Below are 22,954 nucleotides of genomic sequence, written 5' to 3' on the forward strand. Positions count from 1 at the left end.
TGACCCACCCAGTTTGCTTTCTCTCCACTTTCTCTCCTTGCTCTAGAGATGATCCTGCCCTTTCCCCCAGCTGTTTCAGTCAAGGGTGGTATCGAACATGACATAAATACATCAATGAATGTATATAAATACATGACAAATTTGTACAGAGCCAGACGGGTAAACAGAAAGCATAGGAGAAAAGCAGAACCAAGAAAAGCTTCAGAAAATAACTCCTGGACCACTTCCTAAGCAGGCTGCTGGTGGCAGGGGAACTATCTGGACAAAAGTGGCAGCTTGAAAACAATCTACTGCAAGCAAAATGAAAATGCAGTCGGCAACTCTGCCCTTGTTCAAGCAGAGCAGCTCTTGGCTTTGCTTTGCAATAGGGGTGCAAAGGCCATGGCCAGACCCCACACCTCCAGTCCGCTGTGCAGATGCTCAGGCAGGTGATGGAAAAAATAGTGGCACAACCCTTGGTTTCGGCAGTACTCACTGATTTCAGAGTAAGCAGCAGTCCCGTCTTGCAGAAGCAGGTTTTATTAGGGGGAAAGAAGGTGATCTTGGGGGTTTGGTGGATGCCCGAGGAGTCCCTGGAGGAGAAGCCAGCAGATGGTGCTCAAGGATGGAGCCATGGCAGGATGCCTCCGAGTGTCCCCGCAGACGTGACCCCAGAGCCAGCCACCCTGTGCTTGTGCGAATGACACAGGGAAAACCCACAGAGCATTTCTTAACTTGAGGGTAGACTTGGCCCAGCTGAAACACATTCGCGCACAGAAAAGAACTGCAAAATGTCACCCCTCTGCCTGTTTCACTGAATTGCTTTTTAAGGGCCCTAAGCTGAGACCCTTTTTCTGGGGATGGGAGGACATCAACATCCCTTTTGCATTCGGGTGAGAATGTAGCACACAGGGCTTTTTGTCGGGGGTGGAAAGAGAATTCCTCAAAACCCTTTTCCTGACTCATAGCTTTAATCACATTAGTTATTAATACACCAGGGAGGAAATCTTGCTAAACTGAGTCCCAGCTGCCTCTAGAAGTTACCAATGCAATGTGATTTGGTCTTTTGCTAATTATCAGAGAGGGTTTGTTCAGTCTGGGGATGGAAAAAAGTTTGTCCCTGCAGATGTCACCCCTGGAACATCACAGCAGCCACGGCAGGACCTGCCTAGGTTCCCTGTTGTTGCTGTGGTAGATGGGGACCATGTTGCAGGGGGTCACCAACACAAACAGCTAAAGGCAGAATTGGAAAGGACTCCCCTAAGTAGAAGGGGGAAAAAAAGAACAAAAAAAAAATAACCACACCCTGAAACACCCTCAGCATCCCGGCTGGCTGCTCTCCCTCTGTGCACCAGTTACAAAGCTTGTTTTTGGAAAGGGAAAACATTTCAGCTTGATTATTACAGTTATAAAGGCAATCAGATGGGAATTTAAAACCTCGTGTAGTCTCATTTAATTATTGGAGCACTTGGTAAAAGTCACTGTAGCATTCAAACCTTATTAAGACAAAAAAATTCTAACATCACAAAAAGAATAAATTCTGACTTCCAAGTTAAATATGTTCTCAATCAAGCTGTGATAGGCATACAATGCAGGTCATACGCATTTTGCCAGTATTGTTACATTATTTATCTACAATCCTCTATCTTGGCTGTTTTTCACTACTGTTCTGGGGGTGCCTGGAGCTTTCCTCCGTTTTGTTCTTCTGGTTTTGCTAGTCAATTAAAAATGACTTCCTGCGCTTCTCCTTGCCACACAGAAAACTGTTTTTCAAAGGCATATCTGAAGTAAAGGCAATAGAGATCCCAGCCGCTGTTGAATTCGTATGAGACCACACTGATTTCCACTGGTGGCAGCAAACTGGAACCACTGGACTCCACTCAGTGGATGTAATTCTTGCTGGATGCATCATACAAGTAACAGCAGGGCTGAGATTCATAGGAGGGGCGATAGCCTGAAAGCCCAAAGGCAGGAGATGATGCAGGATAGCATGTCGCCTGCCTGTTCAGTAGGAGGCTGGCAATGGGGCAAGGGCACCTGTGGATAACTGGCTAGCTGAAAAAGTTCACATAGACATAGTCCAGCTGGCTGGACAAAAATACACATCGCTCTCAGCTTATCTGAAGTAAAGCAAAATACACTGTCTTTGGCTGTCCTTGTTACACAATAACAGGAAGATTTTGGTGGGAAAAGAATGTTGCAGGTGGGAACAGATAACTACAGAAGAGAAACAAGGGGCGGGCTTGGTGTTTAGGCAACTAACCAATAATGAGCTTAACTTTTGTAATATGTATGAGCTAATTATAAGAAGGCATAAAAGGTGACTGTAAGAGACAATAAACGAAGTCTGCTGATCACTCATATTGAGCGACTGTGTCTTCCCTCCGTCGCAACAGGCACCCATGGCCACAAGCTGCTGCTTTACTGGGATGCTGGTGCCACCACAGCATCGCAGTTGGGCTCTCTCCCTGACAACTGAATTCAGAAGGAAAATCCTTTGGTTTGGATGCTTCTGCCGACATAGCGCACCTCCATCATACATATTTTATCCTTTAACAGCTGTACCTCGCCCATCCTGGCTGCTGTTACGTGTTGGTCATTGCTTTCCATCAGACCCCATTTCCTCCATCCCCTGCCCGCTGACACCCAGCGAGGAGCTGCAGCTCCCTCTTGCCAGGCACGTTTATTATTTGGGAACACCCTGCCTTTGAGGTCCAGCTTGCCTTATCTAAGGGGACACGGCACCCTGCTTGCTGTCGGCACGTGGCTAGGGACGTTTGTGCTGGATCCCTCTGCGAGGCTGGCATTCAGTCTGAAGCGTCAAGCCAAGTACCCTTTCTAAAATGAGCTATTGCATCAGTTGAAGGGCTCAGCACTTTCCTGAAGCATTCCAGCTATTTCTTTATGTGGCTAGTCTTTCAAACAGCACAAACCCTACAGCAAACATAATAAATCCCCATTTGAAATGGAGGGAATCCGACCGTTTGATTCCCGAGACGCCATCTCAGTTCCAGCCTTATATGGAACCAAACTGGGCAAGAGATAAGAATTAACGTTTCCATACCACCGTTTCTTGCAAAACACAACCCAGTCCAGACTGAAATGTTTAACTTTGACCAGTGCCATGCTGTTGGTTGAGGCAGAGGAATAAAACTAGTCCCTAAGCCTGCCTGATAAAAGGTTAAAGGCATTTTTTCACAGCACATAGTTGTTTTTTTTTAAAAAATAAATTGCTGGTCAGGAGCTTGCTGAGTTGATTTGTTGCCTTTCAAACTTTTACTTTAAGTCTTTCAGTAGGCTATACGTATTTTAAAATATTTATCCTTTTGCTAAGGTACTAACTTTTATGTATGAGTTATGCTATAACATTACCCCCCCCCCCCCCGATTTTGCTCCCCATTTGGGCAGATAAAAACCCCAGCTGTTACACATAAATAGGAAGCTGCATTAAGAGGCAGCTCTCTCCCCCTGCACTGACGCTTGTAACTGTTCTGGGGGAAAGGCTGAGCTTTCTGCAGCCTCAAGCATCTCCAAACAGTGCTTTGCCAGAGCTCTGCGTAACTTGGTATGGTCCTTGGCACATCCTGACTCCTGCAAACATCCAAGCCCAGCCCTTCCTAACCAAAAGGCATAGTTAAATCAGCTCCTGCAACTCTGCAGGGCCTTTCTGTTTTCTTTTTTTTTTATAATATATTTCTTCTCACTGATAACAGGGAGAAACATTTTGGAGATGGCGGGGCCAGTGCGGGAAGGGGAAGCCACACAGCGTGGAGGCGTCCCCCGTGGCGGGGGGGGGGGAACCGTGTGTGATGAGCAGCTCTGACCTCAGCCCCAGGAACGCCAGCACCAACCCATCTGGATCCCATTTGCGACGCCGGATCGCCCGGCCCCCCGGCACTCCTGCGCCAGCTGCCTCCTCCGGCCTCGCTCAGATGCGAGGCAGCCGTCTCCCGGGGACCAGCGTGCCCCCATTTCCCTCGCCCCACCGGTGCTCACACCCCACTGTGCAAGGCAAGCGGGGACCAGGGAGGCTGAGCACCACCGGCACACCATGAAGCAAGGGTGAGAGGTGCTTCGGAGTGGAAAATCCTGGAATAAGCAACTTTTTTTGGGGTTCACTCAGGGGTAAGTGTCGCTTTCCGTGCAGGAGTCCTTCGCTTGGGCTCAGCAGCTGCTCTGTTGCATTTCCCTTCCTTGGCAGGGTGTTAGTCTTTGGGGAGTTTTAAAGGAATTTTGCACAAAACTCATCCCATGTGCAGAACGGTGTCCTCAGAGGAAAGCTACCCCCAGGCTTGCTTTGCGCTTGGAAAAAGCAAAGCAGTGTAGCTGGCTTGCTCACACCAGGAGCCTCCTCCCCAAGCCGATGCACCACAGGTGCACAGGGACACTCCTGGCCCCACCAATGCAGGGGAATTAAATTCATGCAAAACCCCCCAGTAGTTTCCCCTGCTGCTGCAGGACAGTGTTTGTCTTTAATGCCTTGAAATCACAGCAGCAGCAGCTTGGTGGGATGGGAGCACGATGCCCTGGGAAGCAGCAGGGTGGGTGCCTCGAGAAAGGCATGTAGGTGTTTGGGAAGCTGCTTGGGCACAAGGAGGTGGGTGCATGAATGGGACCCTGCAAAGTGGCTGGCTAAGGGGGTGTCTCTCTGCCCCTTTCCTGCTCCCGAGAGACACCCCCAGGGGCTGGGGGTTATTTTATAGCAGCCCTCACCCCTCCTGCCCCAAGCAGGGTAGGATGAACTGGGCAGAGGTGCTTGTCAGTCCCTCCACCCCGTGCAGGTCCTGCTGCCAGGCATGTCCCCCCTGCTCCGGGGCAGGCCAGCACTGTCGTGGCTTCAGGGACAATCCTCATCCTCTTGCAGTCACCCACAGCAGAAATCAGCTAAACATCAGATTTTTCCCCAAAGGGCTCTCTGGCCTTGCATGGAGCTACTTCCCCTCCACCCTCCCTCCTGCCTTTCGTCCCGTAGCCCCAGTCGCCCTCGGCTCCCTGGGGCTTTGCACACAGCAATGCTTTTGCTGAGGGGGCAGCTATGACTAATCATGGAGACACCCCGTCACCAGTCACCATCCCTTTTGGCTCAGCAAAGCCCTCCCTTCCCAACTGGAGCCTGGGGCGAGAAACGGTTGCAGCCAAATTGGTTTCCTGACCAGGCACAGGGGCCAAAACTGGCTGGAGCGGAGGTGGCCAAAGCCACTCCAGTTCCAGCGGGTGCAATGGGAAACTCTCAGCTCATTTCTGGTTGCTGCAATGATTCATGTGTGCTCTCGGGGGAGGAATGCTGCATTTTTCAAGCTTCTGGCTTTACCCCATTACTTACTGTGGTTGTTTTTTTTTTTTTCAAGAGAAGTATTTTTATGATTGAGTAATTACTGTGTTTATATAGTGCTGTTTCTGGGGCACAACCACCTAGTTTAGGAACTTTGTGGAGGTCAGAGAGATGTCTCCAGACAGAGGCTGTTGCAGAGAACTGGGGGGACTCCTCCAAAGTCACATAGGAATGCAGTGGCAGAGCAAAAGACCTAACTGCCTCTCCCCAGCACTATCCCTTGACTCACCAGTACCAGAGCTAAGGGAAACAGGCTTTCCATCCCCAAACAATTACACCCTCATTCCACCCTGGTCTTTGCAGAGACATTGACCGTGACCAGGGGTGCAATGGCATTTCTAAGGCAGGATGCAGGGCTGCATGTTTGCTGCTGCTGCACCTTCATTCATTCCCTTGCCATTTTTCAGCAGTTTCTCCAGTTCCCTTTCTGTTTTTTCAAGAATTTTTACAAGTTTCCATTCAAATGCGTTAACTTTCCCAAATTTCAGGGTTAGCTAAACCAGCCCCTGCTGTATTCCCATATGTCCAAGAAGGGGAAAAAAAAAAAGTTGTTCCTCTCCTAACTTTTGCTACGTGACTGTCTAGGAACAGGAGGGAAGGGAACATCTTATTCCTTCCATCAGTGCAAGCTCTAGTAACTGCACAGCCTTGCCAGCCTTGGACTGTATTCTCCCAGCCTGGATGCTTTTTGCAGCAAAGGGATGAACCTGCCGCCGTGCTGGGCGTGCATGGCAGCAGGGCTGGCCATGGGTGGCATTGCATGCCTGCTCCCCACTGTGAATCACAGCCAGCCTTACCACTCTGCATGCCCATCACTTTTTCCACCTTTTTAAGTGATCTGTGTTCCACATTAAGGACCCGATTTGTTTGGGTGGGGAGGTTCTGGGAGGCTTATGTTACTATACATAAAGAGTCATTGATCTTTGAGGGAGTTTCCTTTTTTTTTAAGCAAATACTCCCTTTCCTCTTATTAACTACTCTATTTTAGTCTCAGCCACATGAGGAAAACAACCAGATTTTAAGCCAACAGCATGCTTATAAGAACAGAAATGGGTATGTGATTCATATTAAATGCTAACACCCAGGGAACTTGCCCAGGTAGGATATAAATGCAACATAACTATTGCTTTGCTGAATGCTGGTTTTCAAAAAGTCAAAGCTCAAGTCATTTGCAAAAAGCTGGAAGATTTTCCACCCTTTTAGCCTTGTTTGCTTTTAATGCTCAGGCCTACCTCTGTAGAAAGAAATGTTTTCAGGAGCAACCCTCATCTTCCCAGTGCCATCAATGCTAGGTGGCAGCAGAACATTTATTTGTATATATGTAACATATAAATATATATATTAACAGAAACCCTTCAAAGGAGCTGGTGCAAATTGAAATGGCTCCATCTGGAGCTATAAATAAATTCAGAGTCTGTCCTATACAGATGATCTTGAGTCTCTAAAAGTAGTCTTGCTTCTCCTGGAGGCTGTGGGGTCAAGTGAGATTTAGTGCTCCACGATGAAGAGGTGGCGAAGGTAGAGGCTTGGGACACTTATGTTCCTTTTCAAAGGTGGCTGAGCTATTTCACATAGAGAAATCATGGCATTTAGCCTCATAGATGCCCAAATAACTTCTGGAAGTAGATTTTGGCTAGGATTTTTCCCAACTCAGAGCTCTGAACAGTGCAGAGAAATTTAAGGGAGATTCATCCAGCCAAGAGAGGAGCATGCATCACCTCCAGAACACAATCTGTGCCACCATCACTTCACATCAGGATTTCAAGAGCTGTTTCTCCTCCCTGTTTGCTCCACAACCACGACTGGATGTATATCCCACTGCTGGGTCTGCAAGTAGTTGTTCTGGGCAGGCAGAACTCACTTTCAAGCCACTGGCAAGGCTTACAGCAGCCTCAGCTTCACTGCTGCCTCCCAGGGATGTGCATATAGCAGAGAACAGCAAAGTCAAGGGGATTTCAGGCTGAGCAGTTTTGTTGGGGAACAGCGTGGTGGTGAGGCACAGGGCGATGCCCACAAAGCAGATACAGATGAAGGCAAAGGCCCCTTGATTTTGACCCCAGCATCGCCATGGGGCAGACAGAGAGGTCTGGAAGATGCTCACCACATCTCATCTTCTGCACAATCTGTGGGATGATGCTTTGCCCTCTCTCATGTCCTGCCTTTCAGAAAAGCTGTTGGGACTTAGGTGCAACTCCACCTCTTTCTTCCAGTACAAGATGACCTACCCCACATGCACATGGGAATTCAAAGGCTGCAATTGCTTTTCAGGTTCTTATTCAAAGTATTTTGGGGGGATGCCCCAGGGCTGGGCAGAAAAATTGGACCACTCACTGGGGCAGTGAGACATCTCAAAGGTCCTTGGATATGCCAGCTAACAAAGCTGCACAGGCTGCCCAAGGCCAAGCCATTTGTCCTGACAAAAAAATCAAAAGGGCATGCAAGCCATGGCTCTGCCTGCTGCACTCGCTTTGGGTCCTCTGTCCTTTCCCAGAGGCTGCTCTCCTCCCCACCACAGCAACGGATCATGGGGAGGGAGAGCTGATGGTAACAGATTTCACAAATAAATGACTAACTTTAGATCTCCTGTTATCATACCCCAAGAGTCAGTTCAGCCCAGCTCAGTCCTTTAGCCTTGAAGAACAACATCAAGCAAGTACAACACACTAGTACAGAAACTCCCTCTGGCAGCTTGAGCTGCATGGACTGCTGCCTTTTACAGTCCAGCGCAACAGCTGCATCAGTGCCTGAAGCACTGCCCAGCTGGGAATTCAGATTTAAGTATTTTGCGACATTATTCCCTCTACCTGCCACTGCACCCATCCACATCCACATGACACACATCACATTTCTAGTCCCACCAAAGCCATAGATACTTTCCCTCCCTCTCAAAGTCAGCCAGCTCAGCTGAGAGGCATATACAATGAAGCAAAGTGATATATAACAGCTGCAGTAGCTTTTTTTCCTGTCTTTTATGTTTTGCTTTTTAAGTCTACTCATCTGCTTTGCACTTTTACAGTTTTTAACTATACTAGTGAAAAAAACACACAAGCAAATGGTTGCTTAGAAAGTGAATTTGAAACATCCACTCAAATAAAAAAAATATGTAAAATGTCAAACTTCATGCACAGAGAAGTATGCCATAAGTAAAAAATAGCTGCTGGGGAAAATATTTAAGGAAATCACTTCATTGTGTTAGTGGTAGAAATGATTGCCTTTTGAAAGCATTATTAGTAACAGATGTATATCTTCTGATGAAATGGAGTACATACTGTAATATTAAAAGGTCACCACACACTATATAAACTCCAGACAGACATAAAACCTTCAGATTATTGAAGAATACATGAGTTAATCTTTTAGCACATGAATGATTAAGGGACTGGCTCCCCAGGTTTTGGTGCTAATCCATAACAGTTCAGGAAAAAGCTTTACTTTTCTAAAGGCACTCAGTAGTCAGTGTTTTCAGAGTTTTTTTTTCCAGCTTGCAGTGGTTATATCAAAAGCTCCACCAGAGCTTTCACACCCATCCCCCAGGACTGCATGGAACATTTAATTTAAAAAAAATTAAATAATCCAGGATGAAATTGCATTATTGAAAATACATTATTTAAAGTAACAGCAATCCAGGAGAACAAATCTGCAGAACAGATACTCACTGTAATCAAGAATTAAAATGAATTGGTACAAGTTCACATTCCTGGCTTTACCCTCCACCCCCTGCAACCTAGTGCCACTTCCATCTTCTTTGACTGGTGGTGACTCAGGATGCAAAGCAAGAGCACATTGAACAAAGCATGTTACTTCTTGTGCCTCAGCAAAGCAAGCCAAGTAAGACTTACCTCCAAGCAACAAAAATCACATAATTTACCTTAAACCCACTTTACTTCCTGAGCCAGAGACTTATTGTTGTCATTGTCAAACCAGATCTAAACAAAGTTTTTGTTCAACCTCCCCCAAAAACCCTATCAAGGAATGCCATACCTCTGTAAGAGAGACTGCTGTCCTTGCTGCTGCTGCTGCTCCTCCTTGAGGGCCATCACCTACAGAGAGGCTGCTTCCTCAGCCACCTCTGCAGCACCCAGCTGTTACTCCTCTGCTAACAAGAGCAGTAAGATGTGTTGTGGTGGTGGATATAAAGGAAAACCCCGATTAGGAACACCTGTTCTTAAAGGCACTTCTCCATAAAAGTCAGTCTCTAAGAGGTGTCAATTGTGTCTTTCTGGGAGGAGTGCTACTGCTTTGTTGCTGCAATTTTAGGATGGTTTTGAGGAAGTGTGATGCTAAAGTTTATCTCTTGTTGGTGAGCTTTCCTTTTGTGCAGCTAAAAATGCTGTCATGAGGATCACAGGGAAAGCTGTAAATAAAGCTGGAGGTCTTTAGAGGCTGAAGTAAAAAAGAAGTTGACTAAAAAGATCAGCCAACTTGTTATTGCTTGGAAAAGGTATTGTATTTTCTAGCTAGCCAGGGGAAAAAAAAAAAAGCACACCAAAGCTGAGATTGAGTATTGTTTTAATACACTGTGATATCCAGGCTTATCTCATGGTGCCCCAAGGGCTGGATTATGATTTCCAGCTGTTTGGGTTCACCAGGATGGAGGCATGTAAATCATAGCTGGTGGTTTCTCTGCTACAAGGCTCTGGGGTTGAACCGTGATGCCACAGGACATCTTGGAGGTAGGCTCAACCCTGGCTTTCCCCCAGGCTCCTTGTTTGAACCCGGGTAAGGCAGTTCTTCAAGGGTTTCAAGCTGAAGCAGCTGTAAGGATGTGGATAGAAGCCCACTGTTGAGTTTGGAAATCCCATTCAATGTGAACCTTGGTTGCCCACCACTGCAGGGAGGGTTGTGGGCAGGGGAGATCTTGTAGCACCAGGGAGATTTGCTTTTCCCTTCTGCTGTACTTCATGACTGTAAACAGCCCTGTAAGGCTTTCTGCAGCTGTTCAATGTTAAAACAAAAAAAAAAACCAACCCACAAATGATTGCTTCAGTCCTGTCATGTATTAGCTAGCAAGACATTAATTTTCACTGGTTTATCTTGATGCTCTGTTTGCCCCAGCTGTTGCGACTGCAGAGGGATAGGATGCCAGCAGCTAATAAACAGAATGATAACATAACTTCCTGCATTTCAAGAAAGAAATACTAGCTTTTCTATGGCATTCATTATTTTAACAGGCTGTTTTTCCATAGCATGCATTTTATTTTGTATTTTTTGTTCACTGCTAGCAGCATTTTTACTCCCAATGGATGCTGCAAAGCAAACTTGCAGCTCTTCCATAAGCCTCTTCTGCCCAGAAGGGAGATGCTCTGGTGGGGTCAGAGGGTGGTTGTCACAAGCTCAATGTTTTTTTGCAAACCTCAGCTCTGGGACCTACAGACCTTTCTGTGTTTGTTCTGGGGGCAAACCCTGCAATGATACCTATGGCTAATTCTGCACCCATGGGGAAGCAGAGCCCAGCTTTCCCCTGCCGATGTGTCCATTGGGTGAAACTAGGTTTTCTAGGAGCAAGCTGTAAGCCAGGGACACAGTCCAACAGAGCAGGCTCGCTCCCACTGGAGGCACTGGGAGGTTTGGCTTGGACTGAAACAGCCAGGGGGGTGGATGGGTGCCAGCTAACAAGGATGACTTTTTAGTCTTTTTATGAATGATAGCAGCCGCCTCTATGAATTGAGGCATTGCCAATAACTGGGAAGTCTTGTCATGCCTTAATTAATGCTGCGTGCTAGCTGCTGGAGCTGGGTGCCTATTAAATGTCTCTCCACCTGGCATTATTGCCATTATTATTATATGTAAATGTGGGGGGAAAGGTGGAAGATAGCTTTTGCCTGACTCATGCTATATGGCATTCAGGAATGTCATCTGAAGCACATGGAAGACTGAGTGCTGCAAACCCCTTCTCCCAAGAGGGACCAGACCCCAACCCAGCTTTGACACGCAGGGAGCCATTGGGGGTGTCAGGATTGCATCAGGTTTTGGGAAACAAGGTGGATGTTGTCCCTTCTTTTTCTCAAGCCCCGGCTCTGATAGTCCTGAGGTGTCAATGGAAGAGGGATCAGCTGTTCAGATGTTTATTTCCAATTTTTCCTTAATTCAGGAATCAGCTGTTCAAATGTTTATTTCCAACTTATCCCTAATTCCCGGCACTCAGTTCTGGTTTTGGCTGTGCTAATGGTGGCCATCTGTGTAACAAGCATGGCTTTCCTTAGAGGGGAGGTTAGTCTTCCCTCTAGCCCTTTCAAGGCTCTTGTATTGGTCCTAACTCTCCGGATGGATGGAGTTGGCAAAGATGGTAATAAGAAAATTGAGATTATTTTTTTTTTAATGACTTGGTTAATAGCTTGATGTATTTGAGTCACTTTTGGCTCATTTGAGTAATTGATCTCCTTTTGGGGAATGAGAACTATTAAATCACTGCATTCATCTTTGGGAGGATACTTTATCGGTTAAGCAAGCCTTGCCTGGTTTCTGCTCTGTAGGCTTGGGAATGGAGATTAAATAATAAATTGGTCATCTCTATGACAACAAGAACACAGCTTTCCTGAAGGAGACATTGTTTCAGAAGGCTTGCCAGGTGGATTACAGATAAGAAACTTGCATAAATTATATTTTTGGCTCCAACATATAAAATATTATTCTTGGTGCCTTTCCCAAATGTGATCAGCCAGCCCAGGCTATTCCAGTGCTGGGGCTGTGAGCCTGGGGGAGTCCAAGGGCTTTTTGCTGTACAGCCAGATCATGTGGCTCACTTGGGTCTGGAGTAATTAAATTTCCATTTGTACGTTTGGGACAGCTGAAAAGGTGAGCTGAGGCAAAGAGGGATGTTCAGGGCAATTAGTATTATGGCATTTGTTAAAAAAAAAAGGGGGGGCAACAGCAAGAGGGCATGCATTGGCTAAGATATTTCAGCTGGTCATCTGTGGGTGAGGAGGACAGGTGAGAGGCCATCATATATTTTAAGGGTTGGTGTTAGAAACCTAGGCTGACCATTTTCCTATATATTAGGTTTTACCTGGGGCAGCATAGGCAAGAAGAAAGCCATCTAAGCCCACAGGGGTGATTAAATGCCAATTATATGAGCTATGATTCCTCTCCCAATGAAATCCCTGCTACAAAGCAGACACTGTCCAGCATTAAATTGTGCCAGAATGCCACAACAGCATTGCAAAACCACATGGTTTGGCTTTTCTATCTCACGCCTGACCTGTTCCTGGCCAGCACTGCCACTGTTGCTCAGTCTCACTGTTTTTGTCCCATAGGTCTCACATTGGGTGCTTTGGAACAAAGACACTAAAAGGAGAACTCAGAGAAAAGACCAAAATGAGGAAACATCGACATTTGCCTTTTGTGGCAATGTTTTGCCTCCTACTCTCAGGCTTTTGCTTGGTTCGCGCCCAGCAGCAAGCAGGTAAGACCAGAACGCTAGACCCGACTTCGCCCCCATACAAACGTGTTGCTAGTTTGCACCGTTTGGTTTCAAAAATGCATGTCAATGGTACGTTGTGGTTTACCTTCTGCTCCTCAGCTCCCACTTGGTGAGGGTCCTTTTGAACCCAGACCTCAGCCAACGCGTGGTGCCTTCCCAAGCATGTCACTGTCAGTGGTGTGCCCTTGAGGATGCTCTGCCAGGGACGGGGGTGCGGGATGTGCACCCAGGGTGGCCATGAGCGGGTTTTCTCCTGGGCAGAGCTGTTTTGCTCTCCTTGCATGTGTAGGAGGGCTTTTTGCAGTGAGAATAGCACTGCCATTGACCTGCAGAAAGACTGTTTGTTTTTTTTTAAGGGGGGGGGGGGGGGGGCACTGGTGCCTTTGAGACCAGAGCTGGTGTCTTGAGGCGGGTTGTTAGTAGCAGAAAAAAATATGGAAAACTCATCATAGTACCCAGGCTGCTTAAACTGAGCAGCCCTTCCTTCCTTGAGCACCGCCACGGAGCCAGCATAAACCTGAATCAGCAAAAAATTCCTCAGGAGACCACTGGCAGTTAGAAGCTGAGCAAACCTAAATTCACACATGGAGCTGCAGGAGTCTTTGGCTCAGGGCTGGTGTCCAAACTGGTGCGGCGAGGGTCTGGGAGGGGAGAAGCATCTCACCTCCCCCTCCCTGGGAAGGGTAGGTCGCATGCTGTCCCGTCCTGTACCCCAGCACCTGCGGTGACAGGGCACTGATGGCTGCCTGGCGTTTCTCCAGTGCTTCTTGTTTTGCTGCGGGCGATAAGGGGAAGCTAAGCTTCACTTCCACCATGCGAAAGAGGCTGTCGGTCATTTGGGCGAGGAGGAGGAGGAGGAGGCATGCTTGTGCTGACCGATAGAAAATCCTAAATCCCCATCTGTTTTTTTAAAGCTGTCAAAACCGTTGCTGTGGCTGATATAATATTTCTAGTGGATTCCTCTTGGAGCATTGGGAAGGAACATTTCCAACTCGTTCGAGAGTTTCTGTATGATGTTGTAAAAGCTTTAGATGTGGGAGGAAATGATTTTCGCTTTGCCCTGGTCCAGTTCAGCGGAAACCCCCACACAGAGTTCCAGTTAAATACCTACCCCTCTACCCGAGACGTCCTGTCCCATATTGCCAACATGCCTTACATGGGGGGAGGCACCAAGACTGGAAAAGGATTAGAGTACCTAATCGAGAACCATCTCACTAAAGCTGCTGGAAGCAGAGCCAGTGAAGGCGTCCCCCAGGTTATTATAGTGTTAACGGACGGACGATCCCAGGATGATGTGGCTCTGCCATCATCTGTCCTTAAATCGGCCCATGTAAACATGTTTGCGGTCGGCGTGCAGGATGCAGTGGAAGGGGAGTTAAAGGAAATAGCGAGCGAACCCTTCGATATGCACCTTTTCAACCTAGAGAATTTTACTGCTCTCCACGGCATAGTTGGAGATTTAGTGGCAAGTGTCCGTTCATCCATGACTCCAGAAAAGGCTGGGGCCAAAGGACTGGTTAAAGACATCACAGGTAATGGCTGACTGCTGATGGCTCCCATCGGCATGGTATCTGCTGGCGTTGTGCTGTTTAAAGCCTTTGTAGGGGCAAGACTGAGATGGACGTTCAGAGGTTTAAAAACAAAGGTTTGAAGTGTGTGGCCCCGTGTTTGTAGCTACCGAGCATGCCATTGTTTGCAGACCAAGCTGGAAGCCCTACCAGTGCTGCCAGGAGGTAGTACAGGAGCCCTTGGATGGGCAGCAGCCCACTGTGGCCATCATTTTGCACCCATGGCACAGAAACACAAACATAGGGAGCTCTGCAGAGCTGTTAAATTGCCCCATCCTATCCACTCCCAAGGCAGGGAAAATAAGGGATGAACATGCCAGCCGTGACGGTGACTCTTTGAGGCCCTGGCCAAAAACCCTCTGAAGACTGAGAAGGTCACTGCTGGCTGTGGGGACACCGTGTGGGATGTCTCCTTGCAGCTAGCGGAGGAGATAGGCAATGTGTTACTCCAGAAAGTCATATTCTGGGCTGAAGACAGCAAAAGCAGTTCAGCAGAGAACGTCTCTGCTGAGACCCCACCCCTGATCTGGCCCTTAGCCTCTCTCCTCATCTGCTTGGAGATGTGTGGTTGGAGAGACTTTTTTTGTGCTGCCACCCAAATACCACCTTTACAAGCAAATGGCTTCCACCTGCCAGAGCTCCGGACCCTTCCTGTAACCGAAAGCCCTCTGCAAACTGTCGGCTTCAAATGGATCTGTGCTGACCACAAGCCGGGGGCCCAATTTGCCTGAAAAAAATAAAATATCTTCCTCCATCCCTTCTCTGTTTATGAAATTCCAGTGTGGAAAGGGCCTTCTGAGCAACTTTGTTGTGTTTCAAAACAGAAGTCCCAGAGATCAAACCTTTCTTTTTATTCCTGAGACTCCATCTGAAGGTCAATAGCTTGTGGGGTGATGTAAGGCAACGGCAGTGTGATGAGGCAGTGTAACATTAATCCCCCTGTGTTGTCTTGCCTGATTAACCCTCACGCCAGCCCCACTGGGTGCTCTCCATCACTGCATGACACCGAGCAACACCAAAACGCCGTGCTCACTTGTGTTTTTATTGTGCAAAGTGCTTGACAGGGCAAATATCCAGATCATGTGAAAGCCACAGGGGAAGAAAAGCAGCTGCCCCAGAAAGATGACATAAGGTTTGCCAATTCTAAGAAAATCATGTCAATATGTGAGGAAAATGAATGTTGTACCGAGCCTGCTGACAGCACTGCAGCGTCATAAAGGACCCCAGTGCTTCACTATTGGAATCCATAGGGAAACTGGCCTTTGTCAGCTGGCTGGACTCCTCTGGGGCACGCCAGCAGGTAACCTCATAGTACACAAATATCTGGAGTCACAGACGTTTCTTTAAAAGCTTTAAAGGTAAATTCCTACTTCATGTATATAATGCATCTCCAAGTTAATTTCTGCTCAAAGATGTTCTTTGCAAACATTTCCTTCCCCCCCCCATAACACAAATATAAGCTAATGCTACTATTGTAGTTTTGTCCCTGTGTGACTTGCATGGGCAATCTACGGAGTATCATTAAACATGGGAAAAGATGTTACAGGTCCTAAATGTTGGATGACAATAGTGTACAAAGCCTGGTACAAATAACTGTTTGCACAGGAGTTTAAGTCGTCATTTATTCAGCTGATAACTCCACGTAGCATTGAAATGTATAAAAATGCCATGGATGTTATCCTAGAAATGAGCCCTAATATGAGAGAGAAATGTAAAAAAAACCCCAAACCAACAACCCAGTCCCACAGTATAGAGTATATAGTGTGTATATATACTGCAGTGTAGAGTACCAAAGCTGCTGGTCTGTGGCAGTCCCCAGAGCTGACTAGTGTAAGTATGAAAGTCAGCCCCAAGTTTGCCCTGATGTATTCATTAAACCTTAGCTGTCTGTCTCATCTGACCGGCCTTGCTTAGTTGTGTAACAAGCATGCTTTTATTTGTTCTTCAGCACCGGCTTGTTCCATAAATGTGCACTGAAGTACAAGGGTTTTTTTTTTGCAGTGATGACAAATTATCCAACGCATCTGTTTCATATCTATTTTCTCTCCTGAGGGAGTGACCTGTGCTGCCGTGATAACACCAATTGGTGTCTGAAATATTGTTCCTCAAAAAGATGTCCAGGGTTTCTAAAGCAGCGCTGGGTACAACCACTTTGAGATTTCCCTTTCATTTATATGATGAAGTAGAACATGTATATCTCAAGTGAAAATGGCGCAGTAAAGACAACCCTAAGGACCCCTAAATTTCAACTCAATGATGGAAAAATAAATCCTGGAGCCTTTTGCAATTCTGAACCATGCTGATGTTCTCCAAGCCAACACTGGCAATTGAGTTGGCCCAGGGAAGCGATGATGCCCTGGAGGCCTTCTCCTTTGTCATTGGAATTGCGGTGCTATTTGACTCTCTTGGTGGCATCGCGATGTATGAAAACGTCTACTAGAAGAACAACTAAATAGGCAGGGGGAAAAAGAAGTGACCCTGCTGGTTAATAGCAAAAGCCTCAGGTTCATTCCTGCCCTTCCTAAACTGCATGCCAGTTTTGCTACTGGTTTCACCTTCGGCTTTCAAAAGTTGAGAGCTGGGTGGGATTTCCAAATGTTGCTTGTCATCCATAGTCTGAAATTTGATTCGTTAACAAGATTGGGGAGTAATAGCTTGGAAACATCTGAGCATGTTTTGAGGTCTTCTTACCCCCACCCTCCTTTTGCATGCATACAGCTCTTGGTGACATTGATGGTAAAATTAGTTGAGCAAAAGGAGTAAGAGCAGACACCAGGGCATTTTGGGTCTGCTTTGGTAAGTCTCACAGCAAAAATGCTTCCCCCTCAACAACCATGTTCATGCCAGATAAAAGTTTTGTTGGATGTGTGCATATTCTCAGCAGATGCTTGGGACCATCTGGGTATGGTCACAACAAATAGAGTTGGATAATTGTGTCATGACTGATTTCATCGCCCTGTTTTAACCTGATTCTGCATTCCTTGATTGAATATTCAGAGTCCGTATGAAAAATTCAGACCAGACCCGTTTATTGATAATCAATGCATCTTTGTGCAAAATAACTAAAGCAAGACAATTTTTTGTACGGCACGGGTTGACAGTTGTGAGGGTCAGCTTGCTGGACAAATACCATTGTGTGTATGCTGGCAGCTGGTAAAAGCGTTACAGTGCAAAAATAATAACCAAAGCCTTTTCAATTGTTTCTAACAAATGCATTTCAATTAATAATCCTTCATGGTGGGAGAAGCCGATATGTTCAGCCACTGTTTTTAAGCAGAAAAAAAAAAAAAGCAGAATTGCAACAGAGAGGCTGAAACTTTCCATGCATCCAGTAAACAGTGGCTTTTTTCTTCAGGGGGGAAAAAAAAAACCAACCCAAGAGAGTCTGCAATGGGGAAAACCTTCTACGAACGTTACCATCCTCACCTGCTACCTTCAGGGTGAATTACCATCAAAATCCACCTTTTTCTTTTGGCTCTCTCTAAATATTTGGACAGTACTGACCACTGATGGAATGGATATAGATATTTCCAAAAATCATATTTTGCCACGTTTTCTCCTCACATGCCAATAATGCCGACCCCCGTGTAACTGCAGCTATCGGTTCAGGCTGTGTCTGCCCGAGCATCTCTTGATGGGTAGCGGATGCTGCTGGGCTGGGGCTGGGCGCTGGTATTCAATCAGAATGCAGAACTAAGAGGCAAACATCACCACCTCAGTGAACATGTGTTTTGTTTCTCATTTTCGTGTTTCTTACTGGTTTTCCAAGAAACATGTCAGAACACTGTACAACCAACCGCATGTAATCACTCATTTTAATGCTTTCACCTTTTGCATTTCTTTTTTTAAAGCTCAAGAGTCTGCTGACCTTATTTTCCTTATTGACGGATCAAACAACATCGGAAGTGTCAATTTTCCAGCCATACGTGATTTCCTTGTAAATTTGATTGAAAGCCTCAGAGTTGGAGCTCAGCAAATACACATTGGGGTGGTGCAGTATAGTGATGAACCCAGAACCGAGTTCGCTTTGAACAGCTACTCCACAAAAGCGGATGTTCTGGATGCCGTGAAGGCACTTAGCTTCCGTGGGGGCGAGGAAGCGAACACCGGTGCAGCACTGGAGTTTGTGGTGGAGAACCTCTTCACCCAGGCGGGAGGCAGCAGGATAGAGGAAGCGGTGCCTCAGATTTTAGTGCTGATAAGTGGTGGAGAGTCTAGTGATGATATCCGAGAGGGCTTGTTAGCGGTGAAGCAAGCTAGTATATTTTCATTTAGCATTGGGGTCCAGAATGCTGACAGTGCAGAGCTGCAGCAGATTGCTACTGATGGAAGCTTCGCATTTACTGCCTTGGATATCCGTAACCTCGATGCTCTTCGAGAATTAATACTGCCCAACATTGTTGGAGTGGCCCAAAGACTCATTTTGTTAGAGGCCCCAACCATTGTGACTGAAGGTATGTATGCCTTTCTAGACTGTTGCATTTCAATGAATCAGTGAATGAATGAGCTTTTGCACGCTTTAAAAACGTATTTATTTTTTTTAATTTAATTTTTATAATATTTTTTCAATGCATCTCTCTGGGCTACTTATGGAGAAACAATGGGAAAGACAAATAGTCCTGCAGCTAATGTGCAGAAACTCATTTGCCCAGTGGGTTATCTTCTGGAAACCATGAGGTTTTGTGTCAATAACTGGCGTGGCATGGGGATTTAAAGGCCACAAGCAGACTATAAAAAAAGTTTATATAATCCTTACTGGTGTATCTAAGCCCCCTGGGAGTAAATACTGCAGCATTGTCAGTTCTGAAAACATCTGTGTCATGTAATCTTCAATTGTATGCCAGTTGGAAGCGTCATGAGAAAGCAATGTGACTGGGGAAGCTAACAGGGATGTTACAGGGATCCCTGTTTCACAGAGTTGAAGCTGTCATCTTGCTAGAACTGTAACATTCCATACCTCATTGAAACTGTGCACTATCCTTGAGAAAAGGGTGACTTAAACTTAACTTAAAAGCAAAACAACTTAGTTCCCTAAAATTAAATCCCTACGTTGCTAACATATATTTCCCTTCAATTCGTAAGCTGAGAAAGTTAACAGCTTTCCATGAGGCCATGGGAACTGAAAATGTGTCAATATCCCACTTAGGTCACTTTCTTACTCTTAAGTCTCCATTGACAGTATTTCTGGACTAGCGTTAGCTTGGGTGCAGTAGAATAATGAACATCTGGATTTATGGAGCAAGTAGATGATTAAGAATTTCTCACCCTATGGTTTTATGACTAAATTTACTGATAGAGAGGCTTTGTGAAAGACACAACATGTTGCATTTCAGAGGCCCCTGGAAAGGGCCAGCCTGGAGTTGCTGCACTGGATTACCAGCACACTTAATGCAAACAACACTTCTGAGATCCAAGTGCCAATCTGGAGTTCTGTATGCACTGTTCAACTCATGATGTATGTTGACATATAAAACTGCATTCCAGATGTCTTCGCTGATCTATGTCTAAACATGGTTGCTATCCTGTGGATAGCAAATCAAAGGGAGGAATTCGCCTAAAAGATCATTTTATGATTATTCCAGGAAAGAACATAAAGAACTTTTGCTTGTAGCACCCCATGAGAACCATATTTAGCTAAATAAGTTGAAGTCTGCATGTCTAGCTAAAATGTGCATGCCAGGACCCATGCAAGCCAATGGAAAACCTCTCTTCCTGCCCCTCTGATTTTTAACAGTTTGAATGGCAAGGTTTAAAATATTGGTACATTTGGTTTCATCTGCACTTGCATATTTTTCACTTAAAATGCCAGCTCATTTGTAGAAGGTACTACAGTAGCATCAGCCTATGTAATTGCATGTAGATGGATATGCTAAGTGGAGAAGCGGGTGTTTTCGAAGGAACTTTAGGGAATTTCCTTTCCCCAGCATCCATGGAAATTAATTTTGACTGGTCTGCTTGATTCATATCAGTTCCTTGGAAGTCTGCAGCATAAAGCACTGGTTCGGGAGACACGCTGCAGCCCGAAAGGGATGCCAAGCCCAGGGAGGTGCCAAGCATTCCTGCAAAATACTGAAGTCACCTTGCTTCACTTTAGCTCGCTGCCTGTATGCTGGCACTCCTGGGACGAATGGATGTCTCAAAGTGCCTTTCTGCCTTTCTTTTCCCCTCTGCTTTAGCTACTGGGAGAGCCTGAATGATTGAGTTAGATGAGGTTCTTCACCAAAGACAGCTGAGATGGCAATGAGGAGGGAACTATGCAAGGCTGGGTTCAGCGTTGACACCCTCCAACATTCCCAATTTTTAGAGTTGAAGATATAATGCTTTGATCCCAAATCATTTGAAATACCTGGAGGCTTGCCACCAGCTTTTATTTGGCTCTGAATGAGACCCTATGAGATACGTATGGCCTTGCTTAAATGTTTTTGGTTTAATTGTGTCCGTTGAATTTAGCACTTTGAGTTGTTTCTTCTTGTGGTTTTTTTTTTGGTTCTTGCATTCCTCTTCTCTAAGGAAACACACTGCAGGATCTGAGAGCTGCAAGAGGAATGAGTTGTGGAGGGAGCTCTTCCTTTCCAGCCTCCCTCATTTTTGCAAAGCCCCTTTGATGTTTCCCTCAAACTTCTATATAAAGTCATATAAGTTTCCAGGATCTCCATTTTTGGGTATCTAGCTGCTGACAAGCTAAGGAAGCACTTAAGACATCTCTCCTGGGTGATACAAAGCAGAGATTTTGCCCTTGTTATCCATTTGGAAAGTTTCCTGTTTTCAGCCCTCTCCTCCTTGGAGCAACTGATGGGAAAAAAAACCTGTCTGGGGGGGGATGAATGCTGGAAATCATGGCTCTGGGAAAGGGATCATTTAAACAAATCCTTGTTGCTTTGTGAGGCTCTGTTCTGACAGCCTGGGCAATCAACTGCAAGCTACTGGCAGCTCATGGAATCATGCAATGGTTTGGGCTGGAAGGGACCTTAAAGATCACCTAGTTCCTATTGCCCTGTCATGGATGGCACCTTCCACCGGACCAGGTTTCTCAAAGCCCCATCCCAACTGGCCTTGAACACTTCCAGGGATGGGACATTCACAGCTTCTCTGGGCAACATGCTCCAGTGTCTTGGCACCCTCACAGCAAAGAAATTCTTCCTAATATCTAATCTAGATCTACCCTCTTGGCTTAAAACTGTTCCACTTTGTCCTGTCACTACACATCCTTGCAAAAAGTGTGAGGCTGTGGCTCAGGTAGGGTATAGGGTACCACCACATTTACTTTATGGAGGTTCTCAACATTTTGTGTGACAGCACCATGGTGGGCTATTTTAAGCTTCAGATTTGACAGTCCTCAAGCAATTTCCAGCAAGACTCTGCAAGATGCTTTTGCAAAGGCTTGCACTTGCTGGCAGAGGCAGGTCTCTCAGGGTCTGAGGGCAGGGAGAACAGCTGAGTCGTGGATGTCACCTCCAGCTCTAAATCACTCCTTGGGTAGCCCGGTCTCATGGCACCCACCCATACTGAGGAGCCTGACGGAGCCCAGCCTTTGGGAGCACTGTTTTCCATGGCCAGCTGCTGTCCAGCCAAGGAGGACTGTAGCCAAAGCTTTGTTCTTTGTTCAGATCCAAAGTAAATAGCCTCCATGCAGAGGAGCCTTGATGGGCCGAGGGGCTGCCCTTTTCCATCCAGGCAGGACAGGAGATTCTTTGCTACCACTTGCCCTGAGGGGTGTGGGATCCCAGCGATTCTGGATCTCCTCTTCCCCCAGGCTGTGTTCTGGGCATAGCAGCGAGCTAGGGAGGTGATGGACCTGCCATCTCGAGTATGAACCCCATGTCAGGAGCTCCTTGATGGGTAGGTGATTTAAAGACACCCCAAGTCCAACATAATGCAGTGATGCATAATGCTCCAGCATAACTTGGCAGCAACACAAGGTTTCCTTTTTCACTTCAGTGACATGAAATCAGGGAGGTGGGAGTGGGAGTGGGGTGGTCTCAAAGGTGGCATTAGAATTATCTTCCATGATGATCATGTGTAATGCTTTTATCATAATGTTATTGGTCTTGTTAATAGTTACTGTTTTATTCACATACATTTGCTGTATGAAATGTGATGGTGCTTTGGTTCCAATGCTGCACAACCATTTTTTCCCCTCCCTAACTATCTTCCTTCAAACTTAGCCAGGGAACTGGAAAGCTCACTGTGCTCCTTCTGTGTCCTATGCCATCATCAATAATAAAGTTTCAGAGATGACAACCTAGGGGGGCCATTTGTTAAAGACATGACAACTGGAATATAATTAAGCTCTTCCATGGTTGGTCTAGCTGTGCCACAAAAATGGTAACTTATTTTTGTTAATAAGGAATAAGTTGTAGGATGGGAAGACCAAGAGTCCAGGTATGTCGAGTAAGTGGAGAACCGTCCTTTTACTTGTGTCATTGCTCTTGGGAACCTAATCCTTCTGAGACCAAGCCATGCTCTGGCATGATTCAGATGGCTCCGCTGCAGACAGAGGGAGCATCACCTGCTTGTTTTATCTCATGTGCCGGCTGAGTGCCAAGATTTCTCCTGACTGTTTGCCTTTCTTGTTTTGATATGTTTATGCATTTTAATATTAAGTTTTATAAAAAATGCAATTCTTGGAACTCTTCAACTCTTCTGTGTTTTAGA

The 22,954-nt window shown here is 46.1% G+C and overlaps 1 protein-coding gene across 8 annotated transcripts in view; it reads left to right on the forward strand.

The window, feature by feature from the left end:
- Positions 1 to 3,719: 3,719 nt before the first annotated feature.
- COL6A3 (collagen type VI alpha 3 chain) overlaps positions 3,720 to 22,954 on the forward strand; it is a 63,292-nt gene continuing 44,057 nt past the window's right edge. For 5 of the 8 annotated variants that reach the window (XM_037397281.1, XM_037397282.1, XM_037397283.1 and 2 more), the window contains exons 1-2: positions 3,722 to 4,104; positions 12,565 to 12,713. In XM_037397281.1, the coding sequence (XP_037253178.1) occupies positions 12,626 to 12,713 (88 nt within the window). In that variant the 5' untranslated portion in view covers positions 3,722 to 4,104; positions 12,565 to 12,625. Of the gene's footprint in view, positions 4,105 to 12,564; positions 12,714 to 13,645; positions 14,264 to 18,150; positions 18,754 to 22,954 lie in introns of all 8 variants that reach the window. The other 3 variants (XM_037397288.1, XM_037397286.1, XM_037397287.1) reach the window with 3 other exon arrangements.

The sequence above is a fragment of the Falco rusticolus genome, chromosome 8 (assembly GCF_015220075.1).
Source record: "Falco rusticolus isolate bFalRus1 chromosome 8, bFalRus1.pri, whole genome shotgun sequence".
Classification (NCBI taxonomy): domain Eukaryota; kingdom Metazoa; phylum Chordata; class Aves; order Falconiformes; family Falconidae; genus Falco; species Falco rusticolus.